General features: G+C 51.1%; 1 protein-coding gene across 9 annotated transcripts in view; it reads left to right on the top strand.

Moving 5' to 3' along the window:
• Positions 1-15,180, top strand: part of LOC132391014 (arf-GAP with Rho-GAP domain, ANK repeat and PH domain-containing protein 1-like) — a 284,897-nt gene that overhangs the window by 260,106 nt on the left and 9,611 nt on the right. For all 9 annotated transcript variants that reach the window (XM_059963618.1, XM_059963617.1, XM_059963620.1 and 6 more), the window contains 5 exons: positions 2,720-2,833; positions 3,133-3,269; positions 5,734-5,816; positions 12,743-12,796; positions 14,956-15,019. In XM_059963618.1, the coding sequence (XP_059819601.1) occupies positions 2,720-2,833; positions 3,133-3,269; positions 5,734-5,816; positions 12,743-12,796; positions 14,956-15,019 (452 nt within the window). The remainder of the gene's footprint in view (positions 1-2,719; positions 2,834-3,132; positions 3,270-5,733; positions 5,817-12,742; positions 12,797-14,955; positions 15,020-15,180) is intronic.

The following is a 15,180-nucleotide window of genomic DNA, read 5'->3' on the forward strand; positions in this document are numbered from 1 at the left end:
GCCTGGTGGAAGAAGCTGTCTCGGAGCCTGTTGGTCCTGGCTTTTATGCTGTGGTACCGTTTCCAGATGGTAGCAGCTGGGATAGATTGTGGTTGGGGTGACTCAGGTCCCTAATGATCCTTCGGGCCTTTTTTTATACACCTGTCTTTGTAAATATTCTGAACAGTGGGACGTTCACATCTACAGATGTGCTGGGCTGTCTGCACCATTCTCTGCAGAGTCCTGTGATTTAGGGAATTCTATACCAGACAGTGATGCAGCCAGACAGGATTCTCTCAATTGTGCCCCTGTAGAAAGTTCTTAGGATTTGGGGGCTCGTGCCAAACTTCCTCAACTGTCTGAGATGAAAGAGGCGCTGTTGTGCCTTTTTCACCACACAGCTGGTGTGTACAGATCACGTGAGGTCCTTGGTGATGTGGATGCTGAGGAACTTAAAGCTGTTCACCCTCTCAACCCCAGATCCGTTGATGTCTATAGGGGTTAGCCCGTCTCCATTCCTCCTGTAGTCCACAACCAGTTCCTTTGTTTTTGCGACATTGAGGGAGAAGTTGTTTTCTTGACACCATGGTGTCAGGGAGATGACTTCTCTGTAGGCTGCCTCGTTATTATTTGTGATTGGGCCAATCAGTGTAGTGTCGTCCGCAAATCTAATTAGCAGATTGGAGCTGTGGTGGTGACACAGTCATGGGTATACAGGTGGTAAAAGAGGGGGCTTAGCCCTGAGGGGCTCCTGTATTGAGTGTTGGAGGGGCAGAGGTGAGGGAGCCCACTCTTACCAACTGCCAGCGATCTGACAGGAAGTCCAGGATCCAGCTGGGGTAGACAGCTGAGAAACCTGCTCCTTCAGTCCGTGTTCCGTCCTTGAGTCTGCACCATGCTCCCCATTTAGTCAATCTGAATCACCAAAGCATGGAAAAGCTTATGGCTTTAGTGATGCACATTTGTGCCATGATTAGGAGTTTGCATGACGTGACTACAGCTTGGAGTGCAGGAGTTCAGAGCTCAATTCTGGCACCATCTGAAAGCAGTTTGTATACCCTTCTCATGAATACGTGGATTTCCTCCCACAGTTACTGCTAAGTAGGTTAATTGGTCATTGTGAATTGTCTTGTGATTAGTGTAGGGTTAAAAAGGTGGGTTGCTGGGCAGTGCATCCAGTTGGCTGGAAGGGCCTGTTCTGTGTTGTATCTGTATGTAAATAAATAAGAATCAAAGCTTGAAGCAAATTTATTATTAATGTGCATACATGTGCAATCAGTGGCCATTTTATTAGAGATGCTCTTCTGCACATCACTGTTGTAAAGGGTGGTTATTTGAGTTACTGTCACCCCCCTGTCAGCTTGAGCCGGTCTGGCCATTCTCATGTGACCTCTCTCATTAACAAGGTGTTTTCACCCTTAGAGCTACAACTTACTGGATTTTTTTTTTGTTTTTCGCACCATCCTCTGTAAACTCTAGAGCAGGGGTTCCCAACCTTTTCTATGCCATGGACCAATACCATTGAGCAAAGGAACCCCTGCTCTAGAGTCTGTTCTGTGTGAAAATCCCAGGAGCTCACCAGTTTCGGAGATACTCAAACCACCCCGTCTGGCACCAACAATCACTCCATGGTCAAAGTCACTTGGATGACATTTCTTCCCCATCCTGATGTTTGGTCTGAACAACAACTGAACCGTTTGACCGTGTCTGCATGCTTTTGTACATTGAGTTGCTGTCACGTGATTGGCTGGCCAGATATTTGCATTAATGAGCAGGTGTGCCTGATAAAGTGGCCACTGAGTACAGCATGTCACCGTAGACCACTCTGCGATTCATTCTCTTACATTCACAGCAAAAGGGGACAAACCGTGCAAGTACATAACAGTGGATAGGAAAGGTTCAGAGAGAGATGGGCCAAAGGAAATGCAGAGAGTTGTGAACACAACACAGTACATCACAGAAACCAGCTTCACCTCCAAAGACTCTGCCTACATTCCTCACTGCATCGACCAGTATAATCAAAGACCCCACCCACCTTGGACACTCTCTCTTACTCCCCCTCCCATCAGGCAGAAGATTGAAAAGCCTGACAGTGTGCCACATCTGGTTCAAGGACAGCTTCTACCCCAGTGTTACCAAGCACTTGAACAGACATGTTGTACAATAACACCGACTGTCGGCCTCCCCTTCAACCTCGTGATCTCGCACCTTATCATTTACCTGAACCTCTCCCTTTTGGTAGGTTTCACACTTCTTTCTGCATTGTTGTCGAGTCATGGAGCACTACAGCACACAACCAGGCTCTTCAACGCACGGTGTGACGCAGACTCCGCAGGGACAGACAGAGTGGGTCGGTCACTGTCTGCCCACGCTGCTCTTTCTCTGGAACTGTTGCACTTTATTCTGTGTTCCGTTATTGCTTTACCTCAGTGCACTGTGCAGTGATTTGATCTGAATGAACAGTTTTGCAAGACAAGCTTTTCACTGCACTTCGGTACATGTGACAGTAACAACCAATACCAGACAAGTTCAAAGTTCAGAGTAAATTTACTATTGAAGTATGTACGTGTGGGATTGATACTGTCAGACACCTTGGCTGGAACACAGTGGTGGGGCCGAATGGCCTATTTCTCTGTTGCATGACTCTGAGTACATGGGGAGTACTGATCGCTCACCCCACACCCTGTGTTAAGGGAGTGTGTTTACCCTGTCTCACTCACAGTGTTGTCGTTTCTTCCAGAGCGGCCCCTCCATTACACCGAGAAGGTGTTGCCCATTCTGCACTCTCTGGGGGCTGACAGCTACATGGTGGTGAAGAAGAACCCATCACTGGAGACCATGCTGATGTACCTGGGTAGGTGCGGTCCAGGCACCTGATCATGTCACTGGCTGGGAGATCCTTCCCTCTCTCCTCACACACCCTACCCTAACCCCCCATCATCTCCAATTCATACTCCCTCTTTGTCACCCACCTCCCTCTCTTCCTCCATATCTTCCTCTCTCCACTCTCAGTCCACGCCTCCCTCTCTCTGCGCACTGCTCCCTCTCTCTGCGCACTGCTCCCTCTCCCTGTCGCCGTACGCGGACTCCCCCGCCATGCTCTACGCCCACCCTTGCTGTCCCTGATGCCCTGCTGTGCTCCCCCTCCCGCAGGGAGTAAGGTTGCCGATCAGAAGCACGGAATGGCCAAGTTCCGAGAGGAGCGCAAGTTGGGACTTGGGACGGGGAGTTTCAATGACCGCTACTTCATGCTGACGGACGGCATCCTCCGGCTCTTCAAGGAAGTGCGGGTGAGTGTCTCCGGGGTGGGGGGGTGGGGGAGGGATCGGCAAGAAGGGCAATCATCTACAGGAAAGGTCTCAGTAAGATCCAAATGGACGAGGGCCGGGTCCACGGCAATCTCGAGGAGGAGGGGGGACAAGACGGCTGATTCACTTGGCATCGAAGATGAGGTGGTAAATTGGGTTACACGGTGGCTCTGAGGGAGAAGCCAGAGAGTGGTAGTAGAGGGTTGCCTGGTCTGTGACTAGTGGTGTGTCATAGGGATTGGTGCTGGGTCTGTTGTTGGTTGTGATCTGGGTGATAACCTGGCTAACTAGATCATCAGATTTGCAGATGACTCCAAGTTTGGGGGTGTAGTGGGCAGCGAGGAAGACCATCATGCCTTGCAGTGGGATCTGGACGAGCTGGAAAAATGGGCCGAAGAATGTCAGTTGTAATTTAATGTGGACAAGTGTGAGGTGTTGTACTTTTGGGGGTCAGGGTGGGTCCTACGCAGTGAATGGTAGGGCACTGAGGAGTGTGGGTAGAACAGGGGGATCTGGGAAAACAGATGCATAATTCCATGGTAGTGGCATCACAAGTAGATTGAAGTGTAAAAAGATTTTATGGCACATTGGCCTTCGTAAATCAAAGTATTAAAAATGATAAGACTTGGGATGTTGTTGAGGCCCGATTTGGAGTATTGTGTGCAATTCTGGTCACCTAGCTACAGGCAAGATGAAAATAAGATTGGAAGAGTGCGGAGGAAATTTACGAGGATGTTGCCAGGACTTGAGGACCTGAGTTATAGGGAAAGGTTGAATGTTAGGACTTTCTTCCCTGAAGCGTAAGGGAATGAGAGGAGATCTGATCGGGTAGGTGCCAGCAGGCTTCTTCCACTGAAGTTGGCCGAGATGATGGGTTAAAGGTGTGAAGTGACGTGTTTAAGGGAAGATGAGGGGGAGCTTCTTCACTCGGGGTGGTGAGAGCGTGGATCAAGCTGCCAGGGAAGTGGTGAATGCGGGTTCGATTTCAACATTTAAGAGGAATTTGGTTCGTTACGTGGCTGGGAGGTGCAGGTCGATGGGACTAGGCAGAGCAAAAGTTTGGCGCAGATTTGATGGGCTGAAGTGGCTGTTCCTATGCTGCTGTGCTCTACGACTTTGTGAACACCCCGAGCGGTCAGCGTCCGGGTCAGGGTGTCCTGGGGAGGGACAGAAGGGAGGAGTCAATTTGGTGGACAAGACATTGATTGAGCAAGGAGGCTCGGAGAGGTTGTGTGGCCTCCCGACTCCTCTGCCGCATATTCTATTGCTGAGCTTGCATCCCTGCAGAAATTCAGCATGTCCCCTTTGACCCTCACCAAGCTTGATCGATACACACAGGAAGCATCCAACCCAATGTGTCACGACGTGGTACGGCAACTGCGCCTTAGACAGCGGTGGAGCTGAACCGGATCACCGATGCAGTAAACAGCGTCGCGCTAACCACTACGCCACGGTACCACCCATCACTTGGATGCGTCCGGGTTTGGCACGGCAGCGTCTCTGCCCGTGATCATGGCAGACTGCAGAAGGGAGTTGTGGACACAGCTCAGAAACCAGACTCCCCTCCACGGACTCTGTCTACACTTCTCACTGCCTCAGTAAAGCTGCCAACGTAATCAAAGACCCTTTATATGCCCCAGGCAATCTCTCTCTCCCGGCAGGCAGAAGATAGAAAAGCCCAAAAGCGTGTACCACCAGGCTCACGGACAGCTTCTGCCCCACTGTAATCAGACCCCTGAGCAGATTCCCAGTATGATTAGAGCAGGGGTTCCCAACCTGGGGTCCTCAGACCCCTTGTTTTATGGTATTGGTCCATGGCATAAAATAAGGTTGGGAACCCCTGGATGAGATGGACTCTTAACCTCACAATCTGCCTCGTTATGGCCTTGCTCCTTATTGTCTACCTGCACTGCACTTTCTCTGTAACTGTTATACTTTATTCTGCATTCTGTTATTGTACCTCGTTCTACCTCACTGCCCTGTGGCATGATCTGTTAATACGAGGGGGCATAATTGTAAGTGAGTAGAGGAAAGTATGAGGTGGATGTCAGCTAGTAGTTAGTAGTGAGAGTGTGGAATGCAAGGCCGGGGTGATGGTAGAAGCAGATACATTAGGGACATTTAAGAAGGACACATGGATGATTGAAAAATGGAGGCTATGTGGGAGGGAAGGGTTAGATTAAAAGGTCAGCACAACATCATGGGCTGAAGGCCCATACAGTGTTGAATTGTTGCGTGTTCTGCATGCTACCAGTGAAGCTTTTAGACCATAACACATCGGGGCATGTTTGGCAATTTGATCCATCGAGTCTGCTCCACCATTCCATCATGTCTGATTTACTATCCCTCTCAACCCCGTTCTCCTGCCTTCTCCCCGTGACAGCTAACACCCGGACTTGCCAATTCAGAGAACCTCAGTGATAAATGAATCTGAATTCCCTTCCAGAGTAACAAGCCAGACAAGGAATGGCCGGTGAAGAGTCTGAGGGTCTACCTGGGCGTGAAGAAGAAACTCAAACCGCCGACGTGGTAAGGAGCACCCAGATGTGGCGGTCAGTGCCGCTTGTTCACTCAAGCAATGGCCGTTCTGGTTATAGGAACAGAGGGTCGCCTCTCTGACTGGAGGCCTGCGACTCGAGGCGTATTGCAGGGGTCGGTGCTGGGTCGGTTGTTGGTTGTCTTCTATATCAATGATCTGGAATGTGCTTAACTGGATTAGCAAATTTGCGGAGGACACCAAGATCGGAGGTGTAGTGGACAGTGAGGAAGCTATCGCGGCTTGCAGACGGATCTGCATCAGCTGGAGAAATGGCAGGTGGAATTTAATGCAGACAAGTGCAAGGTTTTGTAGGGGAAGTTTTACGCAGTGAATGGTAGGGTGTGGAGAAGTGTGGTAGACCAAGCAACCTGGGAACTCAGGTGCAAAAAGTAGATAGTCATAAAGAAAGCTTTTGGCACCTTGGCCTTCATTAATCGGTATATTGAGTACGGGAGTTGGGATGTTATGTTGAAGTTGTATAAGATGTTGGTGAGGCCTAATTTGGAGTATTATGTCCGATTTTGGTCACCTACCTACAGGAAAGCTGTAAGCAAGGTTGAAAGAGTACAGAGAAACTTTACAAGGATGTTGCCGGGTCTGGAGGACCTCAGTAAAAAGGTTTGCATTGTTTTCTTTAGAATGTAGAAGATTTGAGGGGAGGTTTGATAGAGGTGTACAAAATTATGAGGCGTTTAGATAGGGTAAATGTAAGCAGACTTTTTTCCACTGAGGTTGGTTGGGACTACAACTAGAGGTCATGTGTTAAGGGTGAAAGGTGAAAAGTTTTAAGGGGAACATGAGGGGAAATTTCTTCACTCAGAGGTTCGTGAGAGTGTGGAGTGAGCTGTCAGTACTAGAGGTGCATGTGAGCTCGATTTCAACATTTTAGAAAAACTTGGATAGTAGGGGTATGGAGGGCTATGGTCCCAGTACAGGTCGTTGGGAGTAGGCAGATTAAATGGTTTTGGTGTGTACTACATGGGCCGAAGGGCCTGTTTCTGTGCTATACTTCTCTAGGACTCTGAGAATTATGACACCATAAGGCTTAGGAACAGAATTCGGCCATTCAGCTCATTGAGTCTGCTCTGCCATTCCATCATGGCTGATTTATTATCCCTCTCAACCCCATTCTCCTGTCTTCTCCCTGCAACCTAACAATAACCTATCACCCTCTACTTCAAATGTACCCAGTGACTTGGCCTCCACAGCCGTCCGTGGCAATGAATTCCACAGATTCACCTCCCTCTGGCTAAAGAAATTCCTCCTCATCCCCGTTTAAAAGGGGCATCCCTCTATTCTGAGACTGGGCCCTCTGGTCCGAGACTCGCTGGACTCAGTGATGTGGACCATAGAGGTAGAGTAGAAAGCCGGTATCTTTGCCAGGCTTAGTGTCCAATACCAGAGGGCATGCATTTAAAGTGAGGTAAAGGAGATGTGAGGGGCAGGTGTGTTTTTTCCCCACACAGAGTGCTGGGTGCCAGGGTGCTGTTCGGGGGAGGTGGTGGAGGCAAACACTGTGGAAGTGTTCGAGCGGCTGTGAGTTTGTCTGTCTTCATGTGAAGGTTTTCACTGATTGTATTGTATTTCTTTGTTCTATTATGAATGCCTGCATTGGGAAAATCAGGTTGTAATGGATTTGCTGAATGCCTACGAGATGGCTTCTTAGAGCAGTTTGTCATTGAGCCTACCAGGGGATCAGCTACACTGGATTGGGTGCTATGTAATGTGATTAGGGAGCTTAGAGTAAAGGAACCCTTTGGAGGCAGTGATCACAAAATAATTGAATTCAACTTGAAATTTGATAGGGAGAAAGTAAAGTCTGACGTGGCAGTATTTCAGTGGAGTAAGGGAAATTACAGTGGTATGCGAGAGGAGTTGGCCAAAGTAAATCAGAAGGAGCTGCTGGCAGGGATGACAGCAGAGCAGCAAATGGTGAGAGTTTCTGGGAAAAATGAGGAAGGTGCAGGATAGATGCATTCTAAAAACAATGAAATATTCAAATGACAAAATAGAACAACCGTGGCTGACGTGGGAAGTCAAAGATGATGTAAAAGCAAGAGAAGGGCATACAACAAAGCAAAAATAAGCAGGAAGATAGAGGGTTGGGAAGCTTGTAAAAACCTACAGAGAGCAACTAACAGAATCGTTAGGAGGGAAAAGATGGAATATGAAAGCAAGTTAGCAAACAATATCAACATGGATAGGTTGGAGGAGCAACGCCTTGTATTCCATCTGGTTAGCTACCCACCTGCTGGCATGAACGTCGATTTCTCGAACTTCTGGTAATTTCCCCTGTCCTTGAACATTCCCCAGTCCCCATTTCCCTCTCTCACCTCTCCTTACCCTCCCACTCCCTTTATTCCATGGTCTTCTGTCCTCTCTTATCAGATTCCCCCTTCTCCAGCCCTGTACCTCTTTCCCAGCTCTTTACTTCCCCCCTCCTCTTCCCAGTTTCACCTTGAGTTTCATCCTTCCCTTTGTTGCTGTGACTCCTCATCAAATTCTCCAGTCCCGATGAAGGGCCTCGGCACGAAACGTCGACTGGACTCTTTTCCACAGATGCTGCCTGGCCTGCTGAGTTCCTCCAGCATTTTCTGTGTGTTGCTTGTATTTCTAGCATCTGCAGATTTTCTCTTGTCAAGGTGGATAGAAAAAGCTTTTTCAAGTATATTAAAAAATAAGAGATGAGAGTTGATACAGGGCCACGAGAAAATGAGGCTGGAGAAATAGTAACAGGGGACAAAGAGATGGTACAGGAACTGAATGAGTATTTTGCATCAGTCTTCACTGTGGAAGACACTAGCAGTGTGCCAGATGTTGAAGGGTGTGAGGGAAGAGAAGTGAGTGCAGTTACTATTACTTGGGAGTATGTGCTCAAAAAAACTGAAAGGCCAAAGGGCACATCTGGACCAGATAAAGTACACTCTAGGGTTCTGAAAGAGGTAGCAGTAGAGATTGTGGAGGTATTAGTAATAATCTTTCAAAAATCAGAGGACTGGAAAATTGCAAATGTCTCTCCACTCTTCAAGAAAGGAGGAAGGCAGCAGAAAGGACATTATAGACCAGTTAGCCTGACCTCAGTGGTTGGGAAGATGTTGGAGTCACCTGTTAAGGATGAAATTATGGAATGCTTGGTGACACAAGGCAAGATGAGTTAAGTCAGCATGGTTTCCTTAAGGGAAAATCTTGCTTGACGACCCTGTAGGAATTTTTTCAGCAGATTACACATAAAGAGGATGCAGTGGATGTTGTATATTTGGACTTTCAGAAGGCCTTTGACAAGGTGCCACACATGAGGCTGCTTAACAAGCTGTGAGCACAAGGTATTACAGGGAAGTTACTAACGTGGTTAGAGCATTGGCTGATTGGTAGGAGGCGGTGAGTGCGAATAAAAGGATCCTTTTCTGGTTGGCTGCCAGTGACTAGTGGTGTTCCACAGGGGTTGGTGTTGGGACCACTTCTTTTCATGCTGTATATCAGTGATTTAGATGATGGAATAGATGGCCTTGTTGCCAAGTTTGCAGATGATATGAAGGTTGGTGGAGGGGCAGGTTGTGTTGAGGAAACAGGTAGGATGCAGAAGGACTTAGACAGATTAGGAGAATGGACAAGAAAGTGGCAAATGAAACAGCATTCATTTCAAGAGGTCCAGAATACAAGAGCAGGGATGTGATGCTGAGGCTTTATAAGGCACTGGTGAGGACTCACTTTGAGTGTTGTGAACAGTTTTGGGCCCCTCATCTAAAAAAGATGTGCGGCATTGGAGAGGGTTCAGAGGATGATTTTGGGAATGAAAGGGTTATCATGCAAGGAAAGTTTGATGGCTTGATGGAATTTAGAAGGATGAGGGGATCTCAATTAAACCTTTGAAATGTTGAAAAGCCTAGATTGAGTAGATGTGGAAAGGATGTTTCCCATGGTGGGAGAGTCTAAGACAAGAGGGCACAGCCTCAGGATAGAGGGGCGTCCATTTAAAACAGCAATATGGAGACCTCTCTAACCAAAGGGTGGTGAATTTATGGGATTTGTTACCACAGGCCAGGTTGTTGAAGTGGAGATTGATAGGTTCTTGATTGGCCATGGCATCAGAGATCGTGGGGAGAAGGTCAGGGAGTGGGGCTGAGGAAGAGAAGAAAGGATCAGACATGATTGACTGGCGGAGCAGACGTCATGGACCAAAAGACCTAATTCTGCTCCTATGTCTTATAGTCTAAACTTATAAAGAATATATTCAGGAAAGTTCTGGATAAGAGCCAGTAACATCACGAAGGATCCCACCCACCCTGCTCATGGACTGTTTGTCCCACTCCCATCAGGGAGGAGGTCACGTAGCATCCACACCAGGACCACCAGACTCAAAAACAGTTCCTTTCCTCAAGCAGTGAGGTTGATCAACACCTCCACCCACTCACCCACCCCTCCACACCCCCAACCACCCACCCACTCACCCACCCCTCCACACCCCCAACCACCCACCCACTCACCCACCCCTCCACACCCACAATCACCCACTCACCCACCCCTCCACACCCCCAATCACCCACCCCTCCACACCCCCAATCACCCACCCCTCCACACCCCCAACCACCCACTCACCCACCCCTCCACACCCCCAATCACCCACCCTTCCACACCCCCAACCACCCACTCACCCACCCCTCCACACCCCCAATCACCCACTCACCCACCCCTCCACACCCCCAATCACCCACTCACCCACCCCTCCACACCCCCAATCACCAACTCACCCACCCCTCCACACCCCCAATCACCAACTCACCCACCCCTCCACACCCCCAACCACCCACCCACTCACCCACCCCTCCACACCCCCAACCACCCACCCACTCACCCACCCCTCCACACCCGCAATCACCCACTCACCCACCCCTCCACACCCCCAATCACCCACCCCTCCACACCCCCAACCACCCACTCACCCACCCCTCCACACCCCCAATCACCCACCCTTCCACACCCCCAACCACCCACTCACCCACCCCTCCACACCCCCAATCACCCACTCACCCACCCCTCCACACCCCCAATCACCCACTCACCCACCCCTCCACACCCCCAATCACCAACTCACCCACCCCTCCACACCCCCAACCACCCACTCACCCACCCCTCCACACCCGCAATCACCCACTCACCCACCCCTCCACACCCCCAATCACCCACCCCTCCACACCCCCAATCACCCACCCCTCCACACCCCCAACCACCCACTCACCCACCCCTCCACACCCCCAATCACCCACCCTTCCACACCCCCAACCACCCACTCACCCACCCCTCCACACCCCCAATCACCCACTCACCCACCCCTCCACACCCCCAATCACCCACTCACCCACCCTTCCACACCCCCAATCACCCACCCCTCCACACCCCCAATCACCCACTCACCCACCCCTCCACACCCCCAATCACCCACTCACCCACCCCTCCACACCCCCAATCACCCACTCACCCACCCCTCCACACCCCCAATCACCCACTCACCCACCCCTCCACACCCCCAATCACCACTCACCCACCCCTCCACACCCCCAACCACCCACTCACCCACCCCTCCACACTCCCAACCACCCACTCACCCACCCCTCCACACCCCCAATCACCCACTCACCCACCCCTCCACAACCCCAACCACCCACTCACCCACCCCTCCACACCCCCAATCACCCACTCACCCACCCCTCCACACCCCCAATCACCCACTCACCCACCCCTCCACACCCCCAGCCACCCTCTCACCCACCCCTCCACACCCCCAGCCACCCTCTCACCCACCCCTCCACACCCCCAATCACCCACTCACCCACCCCTCCACACCCCCAATCACCCACCCACCCCTCCACACCCCCAACCACCCACCCACTCACCCACCCTTCCACACCCCCAATCACCCACCCCTCCACACCCCCAATCACCCACTCACCCACCCCTCCACACCCCCAACCACCCACTCACCCACCCCCCCACACCCCCAACCACCCACTCACCCACCCCTCCACACCCCCAACCCACCCCTCCACACCCCCAACCACCCACTCACCCACCCCTCCACACCCCCAACCACCCACTCACCCACCCCTCCACACCCCCAATCACCCACTCACCCACCCTACCACACCCCCAACCACCCACCCTCCCACACCCCCAAACACCCACCCACTCACCCACCCCTCCACACCCCCAATCACCCACTCACCCACCCCTCCACACCCCCAATCACCCACTCACCCACCCCTCCACACCCCCAACCACCCACCCACTCACCCTCCCCTCCACACCCCCAATCACCCACTCACCCACCCCTCCACACCCCCAATCACCCACTCACCCGCCCCTCCATACCCCCAATCACCCACCCCTCCATACCCCCAATCACCCACCCCTCCACACCCCCACCCACCCACTCACCCACCCCTCCATACCCCCAACCACCCACTCCTCCACATCTCACATCTTCCAACTACCAGTACTGTATCACTTCCTGTCAGTCGCCTTATGTAAACACTCCTGTGCCTAGCAACACTTTATGGACATACAATTTATGTATATACACTTTCTTATGTATTTATATATATTTTTAATTATTATTGTGAGCTTTATCGTATTGTGTTGTTTCCTGTGCTTCTTTGGATCCAGGGTGACAATGGTTTTCTTTCTCTTTACACCTGTATACTGGAAATGACGTTGAACAATTTTGAATCTTGAAAAGTTTACTTTAAATTTTGAACACGAATGTGCAGGGACTGGAGAAAAATGGACTTTGTGTGGGGATTATTTAGTTGTGGGGTTTAGTTTGGCAACATTGTGGGCCAGGGGCCTGTTTCTGTGCTGTGTTACACACCCTCTGCCAGATTCCTGAGCAGTCAGCAATCTGCCTTTTGATTTCCTGCAGCTGGGGATTCACCATCATTTATGAAAACAAGGAGAGGCACGAGAGGCAGCAGTGGTGAGTGACGGTCGTCAATACTGGGATCAGAGTGTTGTCGCAAAAGTGCAGAGGACTGCGTCACTGGGGCAAGGGGATTGGCACAGGAGCGAGGAGTTCAACACCAGAGCGAGGGTTGTCGTCACTGGGACCGGGGGAAGGGGGTTCATTGCCAAGGCCGAGGAGGAAGCAGAGGACAAATCATTTAACCCCTCGGGCAGAATCCCATAGATCACACTCCCCATTTCATCCACTACGCCAGTCCTGAGTGATGGGACAGTCCGGAAGAAGCCTTTGTGTGTGACCCATTCCTGGGAGTGTGTGATGGGACAGTGTGGAGGGAGCTTCACTCTGTGTCTGATCCCGGGAGTGTGTGATGGGACGGTGTAGAGGGAGATTCACTCTGTGTCTGATCCCGGGAGTGTGTGATGGGACGGTGTAGAGGGAGCTTCTCTCTGTGTCTGATCCCGGGAGTGTGTGATGGGACGGTGTAGAGGGAGCTTCACTCTGTGTCTGATCCCGGGAGTGTGTGATGGGACGGTGTAGAGGGAGATTCACTCTGTGTCTGATCCCGGGAGTGTGTGATGGGACGGTGTAGAGGGAGCTTCTCTCTGTGTCTGATCCCGGGAGTGTGTGATGGGACGGTGTAGAGGGAGCTTCTCTCTGTGTCTGATCCCGGGAGTGTGTGATGGGACGGTGTAGAGGGAGCTTCTCTCTGTGTCTGATCCCGGGAGTGTGTGATGGGACGGTGTAGAGGGAGCTTCTCTCTGTGTCTGATCCCGGGAGTGTGTGATGGGATGGTGTAGAGGGAGCTTCTCTCTGTGTCTGATCCCGGGAGTGTGTGATGGGACGGTGTAGAGGGAGCTTCACTCTGTGTCTGATCCCGGGAGTGTGTGATGGGACGGTGTAGAGGGAGCTTCACTCTGTGTCTGATCCCGGGAGTGTGTAATGGGACAGTGTGGATGGAGTTTCACTCCGTGTCTGACACTGGGAGTGTGTGATGGGACGGTGTGGAGGGAGCTTCTCTCTGTGTCTGACTCCGGGAGTGTGTGATGGGACAGTGTAGAGGGAGTTTCACTCTGTGTCTGACCCCGGGAGCGTGTGATGGGACAGTGTGGAGGGAGTTTCACTCCGTGTCTGACCCCGGAAGTGTGTGATGGGACGGTGTAGAGGGATTTTCACTCTGTGTCTGACCCTGGGAGTGTGTGATGGGACATTGTAGAGGGAGTTTCACTCTGTGTCTGACCCCAGGAGTGTGTGATGGGACAGTGTGGATGGAGTTTCACTCTGTGTCTGATCCCGGGAGTGTGTGATGGGACGGTGTAGAGGGAGCTTCTCTCTGTGTCTGACTCCGGGAGTGTGTGATGGGACAGTGTGGAGGGAGCTTCTCTCTGTGTCTGACCCTGGGAGAGTGTATTTGGACAGTGTAGAGGGAGCTTCACTCTGTGTCTGACCCCGGGAGTGTGAGATGGGACAGTGTAGAGGGAGTTTCACTCTGTGTCTGACCCTGTGAGTGTGTGATGGGACAGTGCAGAGGGAGTTTCACTCTGTGTCTGACCCCGGGAGTGTGTGATGGGACAGTGTAGAGGGAGTTTCACTCTGTGTCTGACCCCGGGAGTGTGTGATGGGACAGTGTAGAGGGAGTTTCACTCTGTGTCTGACCCTGGGAGTGTGTGATGGGACGGTGTGGAGGGAGCTTCTCTCTGTGTCTGACTCTGGGAGTGTGTGATGGGACAGTGTGGAGGGAGCTTCACTCTGTGTCTGACCCCGGGAGTGTGTGATGGACGGTGTCGAGGGATTTTCACTCTGTGTCTGACCCTTTTTTTTATTACAAAATCCTTTATTGCAAATTTCGGTGCTATACAATATATACAAAACAGTGGCAAACACAATTACTGCACTACAAATAGACAATAGACATTACACCAGAATGTTGCCATCTCTATCCACGATGGCATTTACACCCCGCGGAGCCCAACGGTCTCGAAACTCCTCCAAGGCCACTGTGGACTGCGCGTGTTCCTTTTCAATAGTTACCCGAGCACGAACATACCCCCTAAACATTGCCTGGGAGTGTGTGATGGGACAGTGTAGAGAAAGCTTCACTCTGTGTCTGACCCTGGGAGTGTGTGATGGGACAGTGTGTTGGACCCTCAGGATGTTACTGTGGTGTATTTCAGGTATCTATGCTGTGACACACAGATGGAGCAACGGGAGTGGCTCGCTACCTTCCTGTATGTGCAGGTAACAATTATTTTGCTCTTTTTTTGAAATAGTGACTTATTGTAATTTATAGTTTTCATTATCATGTGTAGCACTGTACGGCTGCTGCAAAGCAACGAATTTCATGACGTGCCGGTGATATTAAACCTCTTTGTGATTCTGGATTCTTCTTTACCCTAATT

This window comes from Hypanus sabinus, chromosome 3, assembly GCF_030144855.1.
Source record: "Hypanus sabinus isolate sHypSab1 chromosome 3, sHypSab1.hap1, whole genome shotgun sequence".
Classification (NCBI taxonomy): Eukaryota; Metazoa; Chordata; class Chondrichthyes; order Myliobatiformes; family Dasyatidae; genus Hypanus; species Hypanus sabinus.